Below are 21,755 nucleotides of genomic sequence, written 5' to 3'. Positions count from 1 at the left end.
ATGGTGTCGGACAAGGCCTCGGTGACAGTGTTGACCTAGGCCTTGGCATTGTTCTTTCGATCCACCTTATTCTTCACATTTTTCAAAGAGGAGCGAGCGGAGATGAAGCGGAAAGAGCGAAATTTTTCTGTAAGTCACTGGAGTCAATGTATCCGAGACGCCCGGGAACTCACCTCTCTCCCAATGGAGTTTTTGTTGAGAGGAAGAAGATGCGGGATGAGAAGGGAAGAGAATGAGAGAAAGATTGAAGAAGCCAATGATGTCTTTGGCCTGCAAATTTGTTAAAGTAGTGACGGATGGGGTAGTGAGTAGTGAAGGTGGGGCAAGGGAGAGGAAAAGGATGAAGGCGACAATGGTGGGACAACGAGAAAGGAAAATAGCGGGGAGTGGAATTATGGAAGGGGTTTAGGTTTACTCTTTTTTTTTCCTTTTCTATTTTTAAGTTTTTAATTTATTCTTTTAATGTTTAATTAAAATTTTCAATGTTTAATTCATTTTTAATGTTCTTTTACTAACATATTTCTATTTAATTAATTAGTTATAAGGGTAAAGTTGTCAATTTATTAGTAGAACTTTGACTGAAAGGGTTATTTGAAAGTGAATTAAAACGTGAGGGGGTGTTAGTGTAATGTCTCAAATGTGAGGGGGTTTTGTGAAAACTTGATAAACCTCAAGGGGTGTTAATGTAATTAACCCAAAAATGGTCAGCTCAGAAGGCACACTTAAATATGAGGAGCGTACCTTGTATACATCAGTTGCGTCTGTTTCTAAAAAATAACTCGTACTTGAGAACATACAAGTATGTGATTGAGTGACCGTTTTATGTTTAACGATTAAATCATCTCTCTCTCTCTCTCTCTCTCTCTCTCTCTCTCATGCACACACAACATATATCATTAAAATTTAGTGTTATTTTTCTCCACATGTGATGGAAACATTAAGTTTGATTATAATAAATGACAAATTCAATACTTAATTAATTATTATAAATAAATCATTTCTAACTATGTCCAAATCTCAAATCTGAAAACGCTTAACGTATAATATATATTTTGTTCAATGTTTTTTATTTAACCCATCACAACATATATACCACATAGGTTAGATAGCTTTGTTAATTAATTTGCTTCTCTCATGCCTCCCTCTACTTGGTAAAAAACATTCGCATCATTTCACGTAACCAGCCAAAACGACCGTCCCGTCCCCATTTGATATCTCACGTGATATCTTGCCCACACCCTCTCCCTAATAAAACACACAATCGCCTCTCTCTCTCTCTCTCTCTCTCTCTCTCTCTCTCTCTCTCTCTCTCAATCAAGTTCATAAGAACCATGAAAGATACTTGAAGTTGTAATTCAAATATTAATTATTTGTTGTTTAATTTCTACCTGTTCGTTGTTGTTTCATATTAATTATTTGTTGTTTAATTTCTACTTCTTGTTTAATTTCTACTTGTCGTTTAATTATTTGTTGTTTAATTTGTACTTGTTCTTATGATTAGGTTGCTCCTATTATTTGTACTTGTTTAATTTCTACTTGTCGTTTAATTATTTGTTGTTTAATTTCTACTTAGATAATACAAATAGTGCTAGTCATACAACTTACATTGTAGTTATCCATGCAAACGAAAAGTGGATGATCATAAATTCGTAGTAGTCTAACCTTGAAGAGCTAACCATGCATGCATCAGCTCATGCGCCAAAGTTGAACCAGTCCTCACCCTGTATGTATGTAATAAAATATCAAGAAAATATTAAGAACTATTTTAAATTCACACAACACAGAATCTTAAGCATGTGTAGCAATTGATCATAGATTCATAGGTATCCCTCGTGATCAAACTTGTCGGTGAAATTCTGATTTCTTATAGTAATTACCACATTATTTATCATCCTTAGATTAGTTTAAATTTTGAGATCTGTGTCACATCCCGGCCCGAGGCGGATCACTTTCCGGGCCCGTTCCACCACCGTAACACGATATTGTCCGCTTTGGGCTTACCATTCCCTCACGGTTTTATTTTTGGGAACTCACGAGCAACTTCCTAGTGGGTCACCCATCATGGGATTGCTCTAGCCCCCCTTCTCGCTTAACTTCGGAGTTCCTACAGAATCCGAAGCCAGTGAGCTCCCAAAAGGCCTCGTGTTAGGTAGGGATGAGAATATACATATAAGGATCACTCCCCTAGGCGATGTGGGATGTCACAATCCACCCCCCTTAAGGGCCCGACGTCCTCGTCGGCACACACGCGACCAGGGTTAGGCTCTGATACCAAATTGTCATATCCCGGCCCGGGGCGGATCACTTCCCGGGCCCGCTCCACCACCGTAGCACGATATTGTCCGTTTTGGGCTTACCATTCCCTCACGGTTTTATTTTTGGGAACTCACGAGCAACTTCTCAGTGGGTCACCTATCATGGGATTGCTCTAGCCCCCTTTCTGGCTTAACTTCGGAGTTCCTACGGAATCCGAAGCCAGTGAGCTCCCAAAAGGCCTCGTGCTAGGTAGGGATGAGAATATACATATAAGGATCACTCCCCTGGGCGATGTGGGATGTCACATCTGTGTAGTGAATAGACATAAATCTCAAAATTTATACTCATCAAACTGTAATAAATAGAGTGATGAACGTAAAATACACTCCAAATTTAGTAGTTGTAGGACAAAAGGACCATTAGTTGTCAATAATACGGCAACATAATTCATGGGGTCATCTTAATCTAACATGCCGGTTCCATTAGTTTTTTTTGAATATGAACATTTACTCATGAATGTTTGGTGTTTTGTAACTTACAGAAATTTGGAAGTTGCAGAACTCTTTTTAAGTTAGTTTTTTTCGAAAGCTATTTACACTAGAACAACTCACAACAGTATCCCGCCTAAAATGAGATTGTCATAACTAAGAATTAAATTTGCATAAGTCCGTATGTTGCAAAATTTCCTTAATTTTTTACCGTAATGATTTTAGAATTTGTCCGACATATGAGTTTTGTAAAACCCACATGTGGTCTCGATTAGATTAATTCATCCAAGGAGTCATATTTTTACATGACTTAGGGTAATGGTTTAATATAGGTTTTGATTGTTTTAGTCTATGCGGTCTCGAATACATGTTAGGCTAGATTTTTGTGTTATCAAAATTTTAGCTGTTTGTGCAAATTTAGTCGACTGTAGTTTAGCTTTTAGAGTTTTTACTTTTGCAGACACGTCCAGATTCATGTCATTTACATATTTTTATGTATTTGTTGTCTTTTTACTAATAAATATCGTTGTTTTTTATAAAAAAAATCTTAAATTGATGGAAGAAAAATACAACACCTTAAAAATGCATTGGCGAAATCATTTTGAACAATTACAACTAGTAGTTAATTGCACTGGGGTTTGCTCAATAATTGAAGTAGTAAAAAGGAAAAAACAAAACCCTTGGATCCCAAATCCCCTTAATAAATTGTGAAAGGAAGAAACCCTAAGATTTTCCGTGTGGTTAAATAATCTTTTGACAAAAATACGTACAGACGGACAAGTAAAAATAAATAGAGAAATGTTTAGAGTACTCTCTAAAAAGTGAGGCTCTCAAGCCATTTAGTGTGGTATTCCTCTTTATTGGTAAGTGAGAAGTCTTAAATTCGATTCTTGTCAAAGGTAAATTTGAATCACATTATTACTAGTCTATTGCGAGGCTAAGTCCACCCTTCTCTTCTTATTGTTGATAATATCGATTGCTCAAAAAAAAAAAAGTGAGGCTCTCAATAAATTCTCTATCACTTTATGATTTGACACAATATTTTATAATATTATTATAAAAATTAACGTTAAACTGTGAAGTACTTGAAAATTTATAAAGACTCATTTTTAGAGAGTTCCTTAGCTTTCTCAAATGAATATATATGTATTATATCTCATCCTGTTCTATTGAAGGATATTTTTTAATTAAATCCCATCATATCTCTGACAATCCCAGGGTTATTGTATTGAAACATATTAATGAAGTTTTTTCAAAAATAAAATATGAATAAATGTGTGTGTATATATATATACACATATATATATGTTTTTCTTTAATCAGACGAGAACTGTGTCGTACTTATTTACCTTATAATATTTGAAGTAAATGAATAATCTTATATTATAAATAATCTAATATAAAATTATTCATTTACTTTTAAAAATCACATAATATAATCTTATATAAAAAACGTTGCCTTTTTTTCACAAGAAGAAGTACTTTAAATATTTTTAATTTTAGTTTTATTTTTCCCCACTGATGTCAAGAGCTCTTTTGTCCTCTAAAAGCGCTTTCAACAAATTCAGAAGCACGCCAAACAGGTCCTTCAATGTGATTAAAAATATTTCCTTTACCGCCAAAATTTAATTTCCCGCCCAAGCATCTACCGTACCGCCGTTTTCTCGTCGAACGACAGCGTTTGGGTTTACTGCCTTTATTCATCATTTGCATCTCACTTCTTCTCTGCAGTTAAAGTTCGTCTCTTTTTCCGCCTGCAAATGCGATGGCATCGGATCGGAGCTCCGGCGACCCAATCGCCGACTACGGCAAAACGCAGCGCATCGTCCTCCTCCTAGACCTCAACCCATTTCTCCACCTCCAAAACCCAGCTCCATTTCTCACCGCCCTCCTTGCCGCCGTCAAAACCCTTCTCTCCTTCCCTCCTCTCTCCTCATCTCTCTTCGCCTTCAGACCTTTCTTCTCCTCCCTCTCTCCGCTGCTCTCCTCCTCTAAGATCCCCACTTCCCTCTCCCTCTCTTTCCACCTCCCAGGCCCATCTTTCAACTCCCTCTCCCGAACCCTCAATTCCCTCCCCGCATTTCGCCGCGACCCGTTGTCGCCACCCCGGGCTTCTAACCTCGCCGCCTCCTTGCGCCAGCTCGTGCACGATTACGCCTGGGACCCCGTGGTCTGCGATCCGGTAACGGGTATGTTTTCGAATTGTGATTCGATTGCTGTGAGGTCCAATTTGGTTGTTCTGTTTTCGCCCCTTTGTGTACCTACCAACTGTTTGACAGAATTCCTGAATGTGGGTGGTGGTGACGAGTCTTTGGAAAATGTGAATGCGTTTTCCGAGAGATTCCGGGGTTTCTTTGAGAATGTGAATGATGCATTTACAAGTAGGGATATTCAATGTAGTTGGGTTGATGTCAGGTATGAATTAGAATGTGGTGAGGGTGAGGTTGGGAACGATGAGGATAAGACGAGATTTGAGTTTTTCGAGAGTGAGGTTAGGAGTTTGGGATGGGGATTTTGTTCAACTGATTCGATTGTTCTTGGTTCTGCTCTTGTTCCTTTTGGTTTGATTTATCCAGAGATTGGGATTTCATCCAAGTTTTTCGGTTGTAGTGATAGTCATAAGAAAGTCAATATGCAGTTGAGTCTCGAGATATTAGATGTAAGTGGGAAGCCTTTGGAATGCAAGTTTTGTGATCTTCAATTGGTTGATTTGAAGATGTTGCCTAGAAATGCAGCTGATGATGCATTCTTTTCCCTAGAAATCATGAATTCACAAACAAAAAGTGGTAAACTGAAGGAATTGTTCTGGGGGAATTTTGGTAAAGGCGCGACAAAGTTTCAGGTTATGGCTTTGCAAAAGTATAACGAATTTTCGAAATTCAGGGGGCACTTATCTGATCCTCTCCTTTTATGTGAAGGTTCGGAAAAACCTGGTAAAGATGGAAAAGAAAGTTCTGGCAATTATTACGCAGATAAGGTTCTAGAAATGCTAGCAGTGGACTTGGGTGAGAATGCAAAGAGAAAATCGGCACCCAGTTGGCAGATTCTCTTGAGTTTCTTATATAGGAATGGTCATGGAGCATTGGTGTCTCTTTCAAATGACAGTGGTGTATCATATACTGCAATCCTTAAGCCTTTCACAGTTTCTTCGGCTCTGCTGTTTATTGTGGATGAAGGATTTCAGCCTCAGACAGAAGTGCGGGATATTGGTGGAGCAAAAGCAGACCAATTAAGTCCAAAGATGAAGAATGAGATTTGCAAACCGAATGCTGATTTGGACCAAACTGGGCCACCTAATAAGCATTCTACAGGCAAGGATGGAAGGAAGCGGAATATCAAAAGAAATTCACATTTGTTACAAGATCTCACATGGAGTGCTTTCTGCAAGGCTGCATTTGAACACTCAGAGCTAGGTTTGGAAGAGGTTTACTTTGCCAGGGAATGTTATAACTCAAAAAAGATGAGATTTCTGAAATGCTGGATGAAACAGATTAAAAAGTCTAGCGAGCGTGGCCTAATAGTGGAGAAAGAATCCCAGTCAGACGACCTCCATAAAAAAGAGATGGGCATTAGGTTGGATAACTTGCACCAAGAAAGTGAACAGCCAATTTCTTCATCTCCTTCCATTGGACAAAATTCTTTGACTGTGGCTTCTGGTATACAAGATGAAGCTGCTTTGGAATTTAGATCAGAAACGTCGGAAGCTTTTTTCAGTAGTCTATCCAACAAGATCCAGCAAGGACTTGAATATGAAGCGGTAGACTTGGGGGCTTTGGCATATCGGCTTGTGAATTTATCCATATATTGGTTAAATAAAAAGCGGGAAACAGAAGCCCTGTCAGAGAGTCAAACTCCTCTTGTAAATTCTGGTGCTACTGATGATTTGGTTGCTGCTGAGGTGTTAAAACTTCTACTCAGAGAGCCCAAGGATATCAATGCAAGGCAGAAAAGCTGCAGCCTCTCTGTTAAAGCATCTGATTCAGAATCTGAAGGGCTTGCTTCGGGAAATATGGTTCGAGAGTATCCTTTTTCATTTATAACTAAACTACTATGATAATTTGTCTCTGGTTTACATTCACACTTTTCCTTCACCGAGTACTAGATATGAATTGCAGATATTTTTCAGGATGGAGATACTACAATCAGAGGTTGGTGCAAGTATTCCAGAGTCTATGAAACAGAAGTTTGTAAAACATATTTGCTCGTTTTTGGAGAAAATTCGGTGTCATCTGGAGGGAGGCTTCTTTGGTGACTGGAGTGTAGATGATTATGTTGAAAAGATCATAAAAAGCAGGTAATGAGTCTCTACAGGGTTGAAAACTCCTACCTCTGAAATCGTAATCTTTACCTTCTATTGATGTTTATTGAGACATCACGGTCTTCTCTAAAAGGCTAGAGCACACTAAATTCAATCTATGATTCACATCTTAACATTTAGGCATGTCCGGTGCCACTGTTTTCCATTTTTGCTGTTGGATATTACGTCTCGTCTACCAAATGCTGTCCTATGTACTTTTGAATTGTGCAAAATTTAAGGGAAGTGTTTATCTTTATTATTTTAGAGGAGTTAAGTGTCTTTCCATTTTAGTGTAAATATGCAGGATTTCCGCCAGTTATTTGCACATCGTCCCCATGTTTTTCTGAGTGAGTTGGGAGTGCACATACAACTTTTGCAATAACATATTAATCGACAATATGATTCTTGAACATGGAGTTAAATGATCTGTCATTTGTTTTCCCTAAAGTACATTTGCCGGCACTCCATTTTTTGTTAGATGAAGATTAAGCTGATAGACTAATCTTTGAGCTCCCATACTTTCAGGTACCGTGAGACACTTGAGGACGTGGTTCACAAAATCTATACGAAAATGGATTTGTTGCTGTTTGCTGACGAGGGAGAACTCCCTAATAGTTTACTCAACAGTGAGGACAGCGATCGATCCTGTAGAGAAAAACCAAAGAGAGATGAAGTGGATGAAAATTACAAAATCTGGGACTCATTGTCAGCAGAAGGTGAGTTCCTTGGTCTGCTGAAAACTGACAGTGGAAGACCAACAGCTGAAGAGGTTAAACAAAACGACGACCATGCTCGCAAGTTAGTTGAAGCTCAAGAGAGGAGAGAGAGAGCTCGAAGATTCGCTTCCTTCACGAGAAGGATGCCCGATTTGCAGAGAGTTTGGGCCCCAAAACAGCTAAAACCATTGAAACCAAAGCCAAATCCGCTTCGAAAGCTGTTTAAAAGGAAGGATCATAGAGGCTTATGTGATGACAGGGTATGTGAAACCCCAATGACAGGAATCAAACGCTCGTGCTCGCAACGCAGCTGGGATGACGATGAAGATTGCCGAGAATACAGTAGCCAGCCATGTGGTTCCGTTTCGAAAGCATTGTTCCAGGATGATGACCAGTGAAATGGAGCTGCAATCGGACATGGAAAGCATATAATATACAGTCTTACCAAAGGCAGTTCAACTTAAACCATTTGATTTTTCAAGTGCAAGCTTTCTCTCTCTAATTGTATTATTAAGTTTCTGTAAAACAGTTCTATTATTTTCTTAGCGGTATTCAACAACAAAAATTAATAAAAAACAAGTGTGATTTTTAATTTTTTAGAACTGTCAAGACCCGTTTCATTTTTCCCATTCAACATGCCAAAAAAACTGTCGTTGCTATCTCATCACGTCATTCATAGAGCACTACTCACGTGAGACTATTTCGGTAGCAACGGAATTGGAAAAAGTATACAGAAAGAGTTTTTTTCGTTATATTTTTATTTTATTTTTTGGGGTAACAGAAGAGTTATTTTATTTTATATTAGCATTAGGTTGAAAGTTGTTGAGGTGATAGCAAAAGCAGGGAAGTGGAAGCAAGAGGTCTTAAAAAAAAAACTGTGTAATAAAGCTTCTAAAATACAGAAAAAAGTTATTGGCTTATCAAATTATCTATCGGGCAATGAAAAAATTGTTTTGTATTCTTATCTCATCAAACTCTACATTATTTTTATCAGTGTGAGAGTTCTTCTAATCGGCAGTTGTACCGAAGTTTCGTCCAAAAATTAGAGAGTTGCTAAACTAAACTAACCCAAACCCATGTTCACAACACCACAGTCCAATTCATGAGAGCCATTACTCCCATTTCCCGCCAGTTTACAACTGCCAGACAACTACCAGCCATCATAACATCCACTCGAAAAACCGAGCCTTTGCTGCAGGACCCAGTTCTTGCACACCAAGTGTTTGGTAAAATACTAGATCAAATCCCAGATATCAAAACACTGAAGAAACTCCATTCCAGCATCCTCGTCAACCAGAGTCTCCATTCGGACGCATCGCTGGGCATTAAACTCATGAGGGCCTATGCTGCTTGCGGAGAACCAGGAATCGCACGCCACATATTCGACGAAATTCCTGCGAAGAATGTTGTCTTCTTTAATGTCATGATCAGGAGCTATGTGAACAACCATTTGTACCATGATGCTCTCCTTGTTTACAAAACTATGTCTGCCAAGGGTTTTGACCCGGATAATTATACGTACCCTTGTGTGCTGAAGGCGTGTTCCGGGTCGGATAATTTGTGGGTTGGGTTGCAAATTCATGGTGCTGTTGTGAAAGTTGGCCTTGATGTGAATTTGTTTATTGGGAATGGTTTGATTGCCATGTATGGGAAATGCGGTTGTTTGGTGGAGGCTCGGAGTGTTCTTGATGAGATAACTTGTAAAGATGTGGTTTCTTGTAATTCTTTGGTTGCCGGGTATGCTCAAAATGGACGGTTCAATGATGCGTTAGAGGTTTGTAGGGAAATGGAGGCGTTCAGGCTTAAACCAGATGCTGGTACCATGGCTAGCCTATTCCCAGCTGTGTCCAACACTTCATCGGAGAACGTTTTGTATGTTAAGGATATGTTTATGAAATTGGTGAAAAAGAGTTTGGTTTCGTGGAATGTGATGATAGCGGTGTATGTGAATAATTTATTGCCCAGTGAAGCAGTTAATATTTTCTTGCAGATGGAAGCGAGTGGAATAGAGCCTGATGTAGTCACAATCGCCAGTGTTCTTCCCGCTTGTGGGGATCTTTCGGCTCTGTTGTTAGGGAAACGAATTCATGAATATGTTGAGAAAAAGAGACTCAGGCCAAATTTGTCGTTGGAGAATGCATTGATTGACATGTATGCTAAGTGTGGATGTTTACAAGATGCAAGAGAAGTATTTGATGCCATGAAATTTCCGGATGTTGTATCATGGACTTCAATGATGTCTGCATATGGTAGGTGTGGACAAGGTCGTGATGCCATGACACTCTTTAGGAAAATGCAAGAATCAGGCTTGATTCCGGATTCAATTGCATTTGTATCGGTAATGGCCGCGTGCAGCCACGCAGGATTGCTGGATGAGGGGCAGCATTACTTTAAAATGATGACTGAGGAGTACAGGATAGAGCCTAGGATAGAACACTGTGCTTGCATGGTTGATTTGTTTGGGCGTGCCGGAAAAGTGGATGAGGCCTATAGTTTTGTCAAACAGATGTCACTGGAGCCTAATGAAAGAGTGTGGGGTGCTCTGCTTAGTGCTTGCCGGGTATACTCTAACATGAACGTTGGACTTCTAGCTGCTGATCGCCTTTTCCAATTGGCTCCCGAGCAGTCAGGTTATTATGTCTTGTTATCAAACATCTATGCAAAAGCCGGTAGATGGCAAGATGTCACAACTGTCCGATCAATAATGAAGAGCCGAGGAATCAAGAAAATTCCCGGTGTCAGCAATGTTGAGCTCAACGATCAGGTCCATACTTTTCTTGCTGGTGATAGATCACATCCTCAATCTAAAGAAATACACGAAGAGTTAGACGTGTTGGTAGGGAAAATGAAGGAGTTAGGCTATATCCCTGAGACTGATTCCGCTCTCCATGATGTCGAGGAGGAGGAGAAGGAATGCCATCTAACAGTTCACAGCGAGAAGTTGGCAGTAGTGTTTGCCATTCTAAATACAGAGCCAGGGACACCGATCAGAATTACCAAGAATCTTCGTGTTTGTGGCGATTGTCATATTGCAATTAAGCTCATTTCCAAAATAGCGGAACGGGAAATTGTTGTCAGGGATACTAATCGCTTCCACCGTTTCAAGGACGGTATATGTTCTTGCGGAGATTATTGGTGACTGATAAGCCTCCACCCGCTACTCGCACAATGTTGCCCTATACCTCGGACTTCTTAAAACCTTCAAGCGCAAGACAGGAACAAAATGAAGAATCTGAATGGTGACTGGGTTGGTAGAACATCATGCGGTCAGTGGCGGTTTTGGGCATGTGCATATATGTGCCCTTGCAAAGGCCCGCCAACCCTAAAGAGCCCCCTGAAGGATGATGTCATCTACATATGTAACAACTTGGTTTGTGGCAAAACTTTAATCTTTGAAATTTTTTCTAGGTTCAGCGTGTGAATAAGAGAAATATGACCTATGTTTTTAGTTTGGTTATGACAGCTCTACTGTAAATTGTATTTTATTTATTTATTTTCATAATTTTTTATTTGAATATAACTCACAAGTAATAATACGCATTTAGATCCCTTATTAATACAACTATGAACAAATAAATTAGCTTTGTAGTAGGAGCTTTTATGCAATGGCCCATTTACTATCTTCCGCACAAGGCCTTAAAATCTCAGAGTTGCCGCTGCATGTGGTATAGTGAACCCTTTGTTGGCATAGTGAACCCTTTGTTGGCTGCAACAGTTGGTCACCAGTCAATTTGTTAACCATCAAAGTTTTGTTTGATAACCATTTCATCTGTACTCTTGTTAGCGAAGCATGAACTTCAGCAAACAAAATCGTCTCTGTCAAACAGATCACAACACAACACACGTGGCTCTCTAGTAGATAATTTTTATGTTCCAAATTATTTTATCAATTATGTAACTTTGTCTTTCAAATGTTTTTGTAAGACCACGAAATAGTTCAAAGTCATGAGACATCAAATTCAAGGTCAAGATATAGCAGCCAGTAATTTGGCATCATCTTAGATGGTATTGGGAGTCTATGCTCCTTCTCTCACACAGCATATTCCATTTGGTTTCCTACTTACAAACTTCCAAACGACACGTCTAAACCTTAAATCGACATGCCCCCTGCGCCTATAAGTGCATGTACCCTCCCAAGCACTTTGATCAACAACCAAAAACACACGTACAAAAATGGCAACCAAAACACAAACCCTAGCCCTAACGCTGCTTGGTCCTCATTTCTTCATGCAAGTCCTCCGAATCTGCCGGAATTGCAACGTATTGGGGCCAAAACACCAACGAAGGAACCCTAGCAGATGCTTGCAACACAGGCAACTACCAGTTTGTTAACATAGCTTTCCTCACGACTTTCGGCAACAACCAACCCCCTGTCCTGAACCTCGCCGGCCACTGCGACCCCGGCAGTACTTGCAAGGGGCTGAGCTCCGACATCAGAGCCTGCCAATCCAAAAACATAAAAGTCCTCCTCTCGATTGGAGGGGCTGCCGGACTACTTTCTCACTTCAGCTGATGATGCCAGGCAAGTTGCTGATTAATTACATCTGGAACAACTTCCTAGGTGGTCAGTCAGCTTCGCGCCCGCTTGGAGACTCTGTTTTGGACGGCGTTGATTTCGACATTGGGGCAGGTGGTGGGCAGTTCTATGATGAGCTTGCCAGGTCACTCAACGAACACAACGGACAGTAAAAAACAGTCTATTTAGCTGCAGCTCCACAATGTCCGTTCCGGATACTCACCTAGGCGGCGCTATCCAAACCGGCTTGTTTGACTATGTTTGGGTCCAGTTCTACAACAACGCCGAATGCCATTATGCAAACGGTAATGCCGACGCTCTTTTGAGCAAGTGGAACCAATGGGCCTCGGTTCCCGCCAGCCAGGTGCTCTTGGGGTTACCGGCTGCTCCTGCGGCTGCTCCAAGCGGCGGATTTGTTCCTGCTGATGCTCTCAAGTCACAGGTTCTTCCAGCTATTAAGAATTCGCCTACGTATGGAGGAGTTATGCTTTGGAGCATGCAGTTTGACAACGGTTATAGCGCAACCATTAAGGACAGCATGTAATTAAGTTCTCTACCTGGCTTGCTTGTCCATATTATGTTGCTAAATAAGTTCCCAATAATGTAATCTCGACACACCAGATAAATAAAGTGTTTCAAGGTTGTTTGATTAAAACTATTTGGTTGAGTTGATCTATACTCTCCATCTAAATTTAGGGATCGTTTGGAAGTGATTTTAAAATAACTGAAAACACTTTTAGAAAAAGTGTTTTTGGGTTTCAAAAGTACTTGAAGTGTTTTCTACAAGAAGCACCAATATATTCTTTTTGCATGAAACACTTTAAGTGATTTTCTGGGATTCACTTGCATTTTAACTAAGGATTAGTTTCAAAAACAGTTTCACCGAAAGCGTTTTCAGTTATTTTAAAAGCACTTCCAAATAAGCTCGCACTTAATTAAGTAATCTAAAATAAGTATAAATTGGGATCAGGATCCATCATCCACCACACCTTCAACAATTCGAACAACTAGTGGTGAAAAGAGCAAGTTCGTTATTCTTAACCAACTCTCACAGTAGCATATGACTATATTCGATCGCTCTAATTCTTCAACAAATGGCAAGGGGTCAATTTATTTGGGGTTTTATCACAAATGATCTATGAAATAGATCTAATACTCATTATTTTGGTCCCTTAATTTGAAAATCGATCAAAATTTACAAACTGAAATGCATCAATTTAATTATTTGGATTAATAAAAATAAAAATTTAGAATTTCCGTGTGAGAAGTAAAAACTTGAAATTAAGACCTCAATTCCCAGGTTTAAATTCATGTAAATAGTTGTCCTATTCAAAATTTCGCCAATGAAGTTTAAAAACAAAAAATACAAATAAGTCAACCAAGAACGACCACAACCACCATGTCATCATCACATACCATTATCATTGCTGTTGCCGCCACCATCACCCACTATCATTACCGCATTTACCACCACCATTACTAGCACATTTCCTAACTATAATCTCTCATATTAATGACTCCCACGTCGATTCAATTTTGTATTTATTCAAACAATAAAGCTTACAAATTCTGAAAAACAAAATTCCCTGTTCAATTTGCGTGTTTAGAATCTTTTACACGCTGTAACAGATCATTATTAATCTTGCTTTTAAGTCAATGATAGCTTATGTAAAGCAAACCGTGTCTCCATGGTCAACTGTTCAAAGGTATAATTGGGCACTTCAAACCCATGTAAAAATTAAAAAAAGAAAAAAAAACATAACATCATCAGTTTCCACGATAACACTAGAAGTCTAGCAAGCATGGGTGGAAACTCCCGAGCCCCAGTTCTACTCCTTGTCTTCTTAGCGCAGCTCGTTCGACTCAAAATCTGCGACGCCGGCATCGCCATCTACTGGGCCAAAACGGGAACAAAGGTACCCTAGCCGAAACCTGTGCCGCGGGGAAATACTCGTACGTGAACATATAGCCTTCCTCAACAAATTTGGCAGCGGCCAGACCCCCCAAATCAACCTTGCAGGCCACTGCACCCAGCATCCAATGGTTGCACTATCGTCAGCAGTGGCATAACGAGTGGCCAAAACCGAGGAACCAGGGTGTTCCTGTCTCTGGGAGGCGGAATTGGAAACTACTGTCTATCATCAGCTGCTGATGCAAAAGATTTCGCTGATTATCTATGGACCAATTTCTTAGGTGGCAAGAAATCAACTTCGCGCCCATGTTTTGGACGGCGTTAATTTTGACATACAGCACGGTTCTACTCAGTAATGCTGACGCTCTTTTGAGCGGTCGGTGGAACCAATGGGCCCCGGTTCCCGCCAGCCAGGTGTTTTTGGGGATACCGGCGGCTTCTGAGGCTGCTAAGAGCAGTGGATTTATTCCTGCTGATGCTCTCAATTCATAGGTTCTTCCAACTATTAAGAATTCGCCCCAAGTATTGAGGAGTTATGCTTTGGAGCAGGCAGTGTGACAATGGCTATAGCGCATCCATCAAGGACAGCATCTAATTAAGTTCTCTTCCTGGCTTGCTTATCCACACTATGTTGCTAAACAAGTTTTTATTTTTATTAAATGATTATTATTAAAGCGGGAGGAAGGGTTCCAAACTTCTAGGGAATGACAGTTTCGAACCCAAAATGCATGAATGCTAAATAAGATTTCAATAATGCAATCTGAATGCATAAAACCGACCTCATTGCTGAGACATATTTTAAAAGATGTGGGCCATACCACTTATATTAAAGTGTGTTAGCGATGGTATTACTTTTGTATGTTTAAATACTCATGACTTTTATTTTAGTGAACGAGTTACTCATAAGTTACGCATCATTGTTAACATGTTTTTCCTTAACCTACTGGCTAGAGTTAATTACATGCATATGTATTTTTGACAGTAAAACATCTTCTTGCATGTACTAATTTTTGGAACTGGAATAAAATAATTTTACATGTGTGGGCATGGACGGATGCAGCACATGCGCATCGGGGGCAGCTATTCCCAATCAATTCTTTTGTCATAAAAAATGCTTCAATTAAAACTGTAAATTACCTATATACTCATAAATGAAGTTTTATTCCATACATTCAACTCAAAATATCCTCTCACGTTCTATACTTTTTCTGTTCTCACCCTTTCGAGCCATGTAATTTTTCTATTAGTTAATCGTTTACAATTTTACTGTTCTAAGCACTAGTTACCCAAAATCATGTTGGACAATAAATTAATAGCATTGTATCAAAATTTTAATTTAATTTCAATATTCTTTGCCCCCGCTTAAAAATGTTTTTGACTCCGTCCGTCCATTTGTGTGGGTATGAAATGAAATTATATATAGGTCCAAATAAATTGTCAATGGTATGTATGAAGGCTAGCTAGCTCATGCATACTAATATGTGAATAGACTGATAGTGAAGGCTATCTTTATACTATAACTTCGATCAGGGATCCATCATCCACCACACCTTCAACATTCCAAACAATAGTGGTGAAAAGAGCAAGTTGTTTATTCCTAACCCACTAACACAGTGGTAGTCTATAACTATTTGATCGCTCTAATTAACCTCTTCATCAAATGGCATAAGGTCAACTTATTTCAATTTTGACGGTAAATAGTTCATGAAATTGACTCAAACTTATTATTTTAGTCACTCAATTTAAAAATCGATTTAATAAAAAATAAAAAATAAAAAAAAACTTTTAAAGGCAACCATAGCCCAAGAGATGTCATCTCCTCCATCCCATCTGGCATCTTCCACACAGATGGAGATTCTCTCCCCCTCCTTTTTTTTCTCTCCTCCCTTCCTCCCTCCTCTCACAAACTTTTTTCTTCTCTCTCTCTACAAAAATAAAATCTTGAGCGTTCAAACAAGAAGGTAGGGAAGGGAGAGAAAAAAAAAGAGAGGAGAGACTCCTTGTCCTTCCCACCCTAATCCCAGCCCAGCCACACCCACACACCTTCGTCTGCCTACAAGAATAGTGATTATTAGGGGCGGTGGATTAGAGGCGGATATAAAAATTTTCCCTTATTAATCTTTATTAGGGACATAAATATAGATTTGTCTCTATTGATTGTAATAGAGGAGAAACAATAAGTGCCCCTATTAGTGTTACTACTTTTAGGGGCAAAAAAAACCACATCTACAAAATTTAGTTATTAGTGGTGGATAAATGAGCCTCTAATATATATATTTTTAACTTAATAATTTACATTAGAAGCATTTATCTGCTTATATTTAACTTTATTTCTTAATTATTAATCAAATAAATAAGACATTTATCAAAACCTTAATTCTAGTATAACCAACACGCACATTCCCCATATTTCTCTCTTGATCTTCTTTCACGGCACAAACTCCTCATCTCCATTTTTCTTTTTCCTTCATATTCTTCTTATCATCTCCATTTTCTTGTTGATTCTTCATACCTCATTCCATTTTTCTTGCTTCTTCATATTCTTTTTCTCATTTCCATTTTTCTTGTTCCATCGTATTCTTCTTCTCGTCTCCATTTTTCTTGTTCCTTCATATTTTTATCCTCTTTCTGCACTTCTTGTTCTAGATCTGATATTGTTTTCTCTTCATATCTATTTTTTCTTAATTTTCTACCTTTCAATATTCCCTTTGATGAGTCTAATATAGCAAAAGATAGATTTAAAAAGGTTTGTAGTAGAGAAAAAAACTAAACTTATTTAGTTTGATTGAAGTTTTTTTTTCTCTCAAACTGTTGTTTTGCAGGTAAATTTTACGGTGGGGTGTGAAAATTTGGAAGTGAAATTTGTTAGATGTGTTCTTCATACATTTTTTTTTTCATTTTTTTTTTGTATAATATAGGTGTGTTATCAAAAAGATAAATTACATCATAAACCCCTATTGGTTTTATTTAGGTTTTATTTTTTGTTTGTTTTGGAGGTTTTGTTTTGTTGATGTTTGTGAACCGTAGGTACATAATTTGATTGTTTTAATTTGTTCATTTCTTTTCATGTCTGTGAGTGTCACATCCCGGCTCGGGCGAGACCACTTTCCGGGTCCGCTCCACCACCGTAGCACGATATTGTCCGCTTTGGGCCCCACCATGCCCTCACGGTTTTGTTTCTAGGAACTCACACGAGAACTTCCCAATGGATCACCCATCCTGGGAGTGCTCTCGTGTGCTACTCGCTTAACTTCGGAGTTCCCATGGAATCCGAAGTCAGTGAGCTCCCAAAAGGCCTCGTGCTAGGTAGGGATGAAAATATACATCCTGGGAGTGCTCTCGTGTGCTACTCGCTTAACTTCGGAGTTCTCATGGAATCCGAAGCCAGTGAGCTCTCAAAAGGCCTCGTGCTAGGTAGGGATGAAAATATACATATAAGGATCACTCCCATGGGCGATGTGGGATGTTACAATCCACCCCCTTAGGGGCCCGACGTCCTCGTCGGCACACACGCGACCAGGGTTAGGCTCTGATACCAATTTGTCACATCCCGGCCCAGGCGAGACCACTTTCCGGGCCCGCTCCACCACCATAGCACGATATTGTCTGCTTTGGGCCCCGACCATGCCCTCATGGTTTTGTTTATGGGAACTCACACGAAAAACTTCCCAATGGGTCACCCATCCTGGAAGTGCTCTCGTGCGCTACTCGCTTAACTTCGGAGTTCCCATGGAATCCGAAGCGAGTGAGCTCCCAAAAGGCCTCGTGCTAGGTAGGGACGAGAATATACATATAAAGATCATTCCCCTAGGCGATGTGGGATGTTACAGTGAGTTCTACATAATTTAATTGTTTTGATTCTTATCTTGTCTAAAAATAGTTTTACTGTAATTTGCTTTTACCATCTGTGGTGTATCTATCGGATGGATCATGGAAGACACATACTTTTAACTTTTCATCATTTCGGTGTTTCAGGTGCAGAAGATTGATAAGACATATAAATTTTGTTTAGACTACCATTTCTATCTAATAGGCTTAAACTTCTTCTTGATACTTGTACCATTTGTATATAATCAATGAAGTATGAAGCATTTTAATATTAATTTTTTTATTGACAGTTTATTTTTATGTTTGGGATGGTGGGAGAAAATAAAAATAATCGTAAACATATTTGACCTTAAAAAACGTTTTTAATTAATATAATTCTCAAAATGCAATAACAATAAATATAAATGCATTAAATATATAATAAAGTATGGGCTTTAATAATTGCCCCTAATACTTTAAACATTTGTACCTAATATTGTTTGCACGTCAGACTTGCCTACATGGCAACAAAACTATTAGGGGCGAAAGTAAGTGCTTATTTGCCCTTATTTATTAATAGCAACGCTCTTTTTAGATGCAATTTCAATATTCGTCACTCCTAACTATTAGGTGTAGAAATCCTCAATTATTGCCCCTATTTCTAATTAATAGGTGCAAATGTATTGGCCTCTACTTGTTTATAGTTTTGTATTTGTGTATGCATGTATCATGCCAGCTTGATAACAATTCAGATTCTCCTTCAACTAATGAAAAATTAGAAGAATATGTTAGGATGCTAAGTGACATTTTGACAGTACAGGTTATGTTCTGTATCTGAGTAGTTGAAGGGAATCTGAACTGCTATGAAGCTGGCATAACAAGCCCTCAACTCATTAATCTGTTAGACTTTGCCATGAAAAATTACAAGCCCTTATATTTTAATCCACCGCCACTGATCGAGTATATTATACTTAGGACGTGCGAAGTTGTAGTTTGACTGAAATTTTGGTTGAAATTTAAATTTATTCTATATGCTTTATGTAGCCTCTAACTCCAATTTTTTATTCTTTAGGTTACCTCTAACCCCAATTTAATTCGCCAATATATAGATAATATCTACAATAGATATAACAATATGTTCGGATGAGAGAAAAAATTTAGACAAAATTCAAAATTTATACAGTGAGATGCATCAATTTTATTGTTTGGATTCAATAAATATAGAAATTTAGAATTTCCTTATGGGAAAAAAAATTTGAAATTTAGGACCTCTAATTCTCAAGTTTAAATGTCATATCCAAAATTCCACCGGAGAGAGTTTAAAATAAAAAACACAAAAATACTCAACTATAAGTGACCACCACTACCACATGTCACCACCATATACCATTATCATTGCTGGCACCCACCTCCATCACTATTGCAACCATAATGCATCACCGCCCGCCGCCACCACCCACCATCATCATAGCAATTGTCGCCACCATTACTAGCACATCTTCTAATTATAATTTTCCATTTATATATTATTACTCTATACACATATCTAATTTTGTATTTAACTAAACAATAAAATTCACAAATTTTAAAAATAAAATTTCGTCTTTTCAATTTCCGTCATCTTAAAATTTCTTAATAACCTTAAATTTATTCTCCAATCACATTAAAATCATCATTAATCTTGCTTTTAAGTCAATGATACCTTTCGACCGAAAAAAAAGGGTCAATGATTCCTTATGTCCAGCAAACCGTACCCTCTCCACAGTCAACTGTTCAAAGGTATAGTTGGGCACTCTAAACTCGTATAAAAAAACGCAACTTCATTAGTTTTCACGATAACACTAAAAGTCTAGCAAGAATGGCTGGAAACTCCCAAGCTCCATTTCTACTCCTTATCCTCTTAGCGCAGCTCGTTGGATTCGAACTCTGCGACGCCGGCGCCGGCATCGCCATCTACTGGGGCCAAAACGGGAATGAAGGTACCCTAGCCGAAACATGTGCCACGGGGAAATACTCGTACGTGAACATAGCCTTCCTCAACAAATTTGGCAGCGGCCAGACCCCCGAAATCAACCTTGCAGGCCACTGCAACCCGGCATCCGGTGGTTGCGCTATCGTCAGCAGTGGCATAACGAGTTGCCAAAGCCGAGGAATCAAGGTGTTGCTGTCTATCGGAGGCGGAGTTGGAAACTACTCTCTAGCATCAGCTGCTGATGCAAAAAATGTCGCTGGTTATCTATGGAACAATTTCTTGGGCGGCAAGAAATCAACTTCTCGCCCCTTAGGCGACGCTGTTTTGGATGGTGTTGATTTTGACATAGAGCTCGGTTCTACTCAGTACTGGGACGTCCTCGCGCGACGCCTCAAGGCGTATAGCAAGCCGAGAAGAAGTGTGTATGTAGCAGGAGCTCCTCAATGTCCGTTTCCTGATAAGTTTCTCGGGGATGCTCTTAATACAGGGCTTTTCGACTATGTTTGGGTTCAGTTCTATAACAATCCTTCGTGCCAGTACAGCTCGGGTAGCACCGATAACCTTATAAAGTCGTGGAACCGATGGACTACATCGGTCAAGGCAGGGAAGATATTTATGGGGTTGCCGGCCGCTCCTGAGGCGGCCGGAAGTGGGTATATACCGGCTGCTGTGCTGAAATCGAAAATTCTACCGGTCATAAAGAAGTCGTCGAAGTATGGTGGTGTGATGTTATGGTCCAAGTTTTATGATGATAAAAGTGGATATAGTTCTTCCATTATCGGCAGTGTGTGACTTTTGACTTTTGTAACTCTATGTTTTGGTTTGTCCGTAAAATACTATCTCAATAAATAAATCGGATTTCATTATCCTAATGAATGTTGTTTAATTTTGTTTATGAAGTCCGTATATATCAACATTTTTTGTTTGACTTTCGAAATTTTGTTAAGATTTATTTTTAGCAACGCCATCTGGAATTCGTTTGTAAATTTATTTTATTCATGTAACTCAAAAGTTGTCATTTTACTCTTTGAAACTCAAAATTCGTTTCACTTTACCTTTTGTAACTCGATTTTGATCTCATGCCCCCTAGTACTCAAGGGTCGTCATTTGCTTTATATAACTCAAAATTCGATCAACATTACCTAATTATGTTATTTTGTTATCTTTGTTTGATTTGGATGGAACAAACTAATCAATTCAATTTTTTTTCATCTTTGTAACTCAAGCACAACAACCCAAAAAAATTCAAATTCTTAATTTCTTCTTTTAAACTTAATATTATTAAATATTTATGCATGGTGGAGATTTATAATCAAATTCAATGACATATGTGGCATAATCTTATTGGGTGGTGGGTTTCACATACGTACTGGAGCAACTTTTGAGTTTCAAGAGAAAGAGAGTCACAAGTTAAAATAGAACGAATTTTGAATTTCAGAGAGTAAAGTGAGAACTTTTGAATTTAAGGAAAAAGAGAGTTCACAAGTTAAAATGAAACAAATTTTGATTTTCAAAAAGTAAAGTGATGATTTTTAAGTTATGGGATAAGTAAGATTAAAATTAACTTTAAAAAACGTAACTATAAATAACATTTTTCAATAAACAAGAAATCCGCCTCATTCCATCAATGCCCCTTCAAAGTTCTAACCATTTGTAGAATCACGTCATTGGCAGAACAACTTTCAAGCACGAAACTCCCTCAATCTTAGTCCCACACTCGTGCAGCGGACGTAAAATCTACCCTAGCCAGTGGTCAACGGCTATGCGACAAACAGTAAGCAGCGGATATCA

The 21,755-nt window shown here is 38.7% G+C and overlaps 3 protein-coding genes and 2 pseudogenes across 3 annotated transcripts; all 5 read left to right on the top strand.

The window, feature by feature from the left end:
* Window positions 1–4,368: 4,368 nt before the first annotated feature.
* Window positions 4,369–8,349, top strand: LOC137735398 (uncharacterized). The gene is made up of 3 exons (XM_068474825.2): window positions 4,369–6,764; window positions 6,847–7,038; window positions 7,567–8,349. Exons 1-3 carry the CDS (start codon window positions 4,510–4,512, stop codon window positions 8,153–8,155), a joined length of 3,036 nt encoding a protein of 1,011 aa, XP_068330926.2. The 5' UTR covers window positions 4,369–4,509; the 3' UTR covers window positions 8,156–8,349.
* A 206-nt stretch (window positions 8,350–8,555) lies between these two features.
* On the top strand, window positions 8,556–11,264 carry LOC137735755 (Tetratricopeptide repeat (TPR)-like superfamily protein). The gene has a single exon (XM_068475201.2). The coding sequence runs from the start codon at window positions 8,860–8,862 to the stop codon at window positions 10,894–10,896; it is 2,037 nt and encodes a 678-aa protein (XP_068331302.2). The 5' UTR covers window positions 8,556–8,859; the 3' UTR covers window positions 10,897–11,264.
* Window positions 11,265–11,930: 666 nt separating this feature from the next.
* On the top strand, window positions 11,931–12,928 carry LOC137735414 (acidic endochitinase-like; annotated as a pseudogene).
* A 1,147-nt stretch (window positions 12,929–14,075) lies between these two features.
* On the top strand, window positions 14,076–14,958 carry LOC137735413 (hevamine-A-like; annotated as a pseudogene).
* Window positions 14,959–19,808: 4,850 nt separating this feature from the next.
* Window positions 19,809–20,836, top strand: LOC137735526 (hevamine-A-like). Its single transcript, XM_068474954.2, has one exon. It carries the CDS (start codon window positions 19,851–19,853, stop codon window positions 20,754–20,756), a length of 906 nt encoding a protein of 301 aa, XP_068331055.2. The 5' UTR covers window positions 19,809–19,850; the 3' UTR covers window positions 20,757–20,836.
* Window positions 20,837–21,755: the final 919 nt, after the last annotated feature.

The sequence above is a fragment of the Pyrus communis genome, chromosome 7 (assembly GCF_041283825.1).
Source record: "Pyrus communis isolate YQ-2024b chromosome 7, ASM4128382v1, whole genome shotgun sequence".
NCBI classification, from domain to species: domain Eukaryota; kingdom Viridiplantae; phylum Streptophyta; class Magnoliopsida; order Rosales; family Rosaceae; genus Pyrus; species Pyrus communis.
The sequence above is the reverse complement of the archived record's forward strand: the minus strand, read 5'-3'. Positions and strand labels throughout refer to the sequence as shown.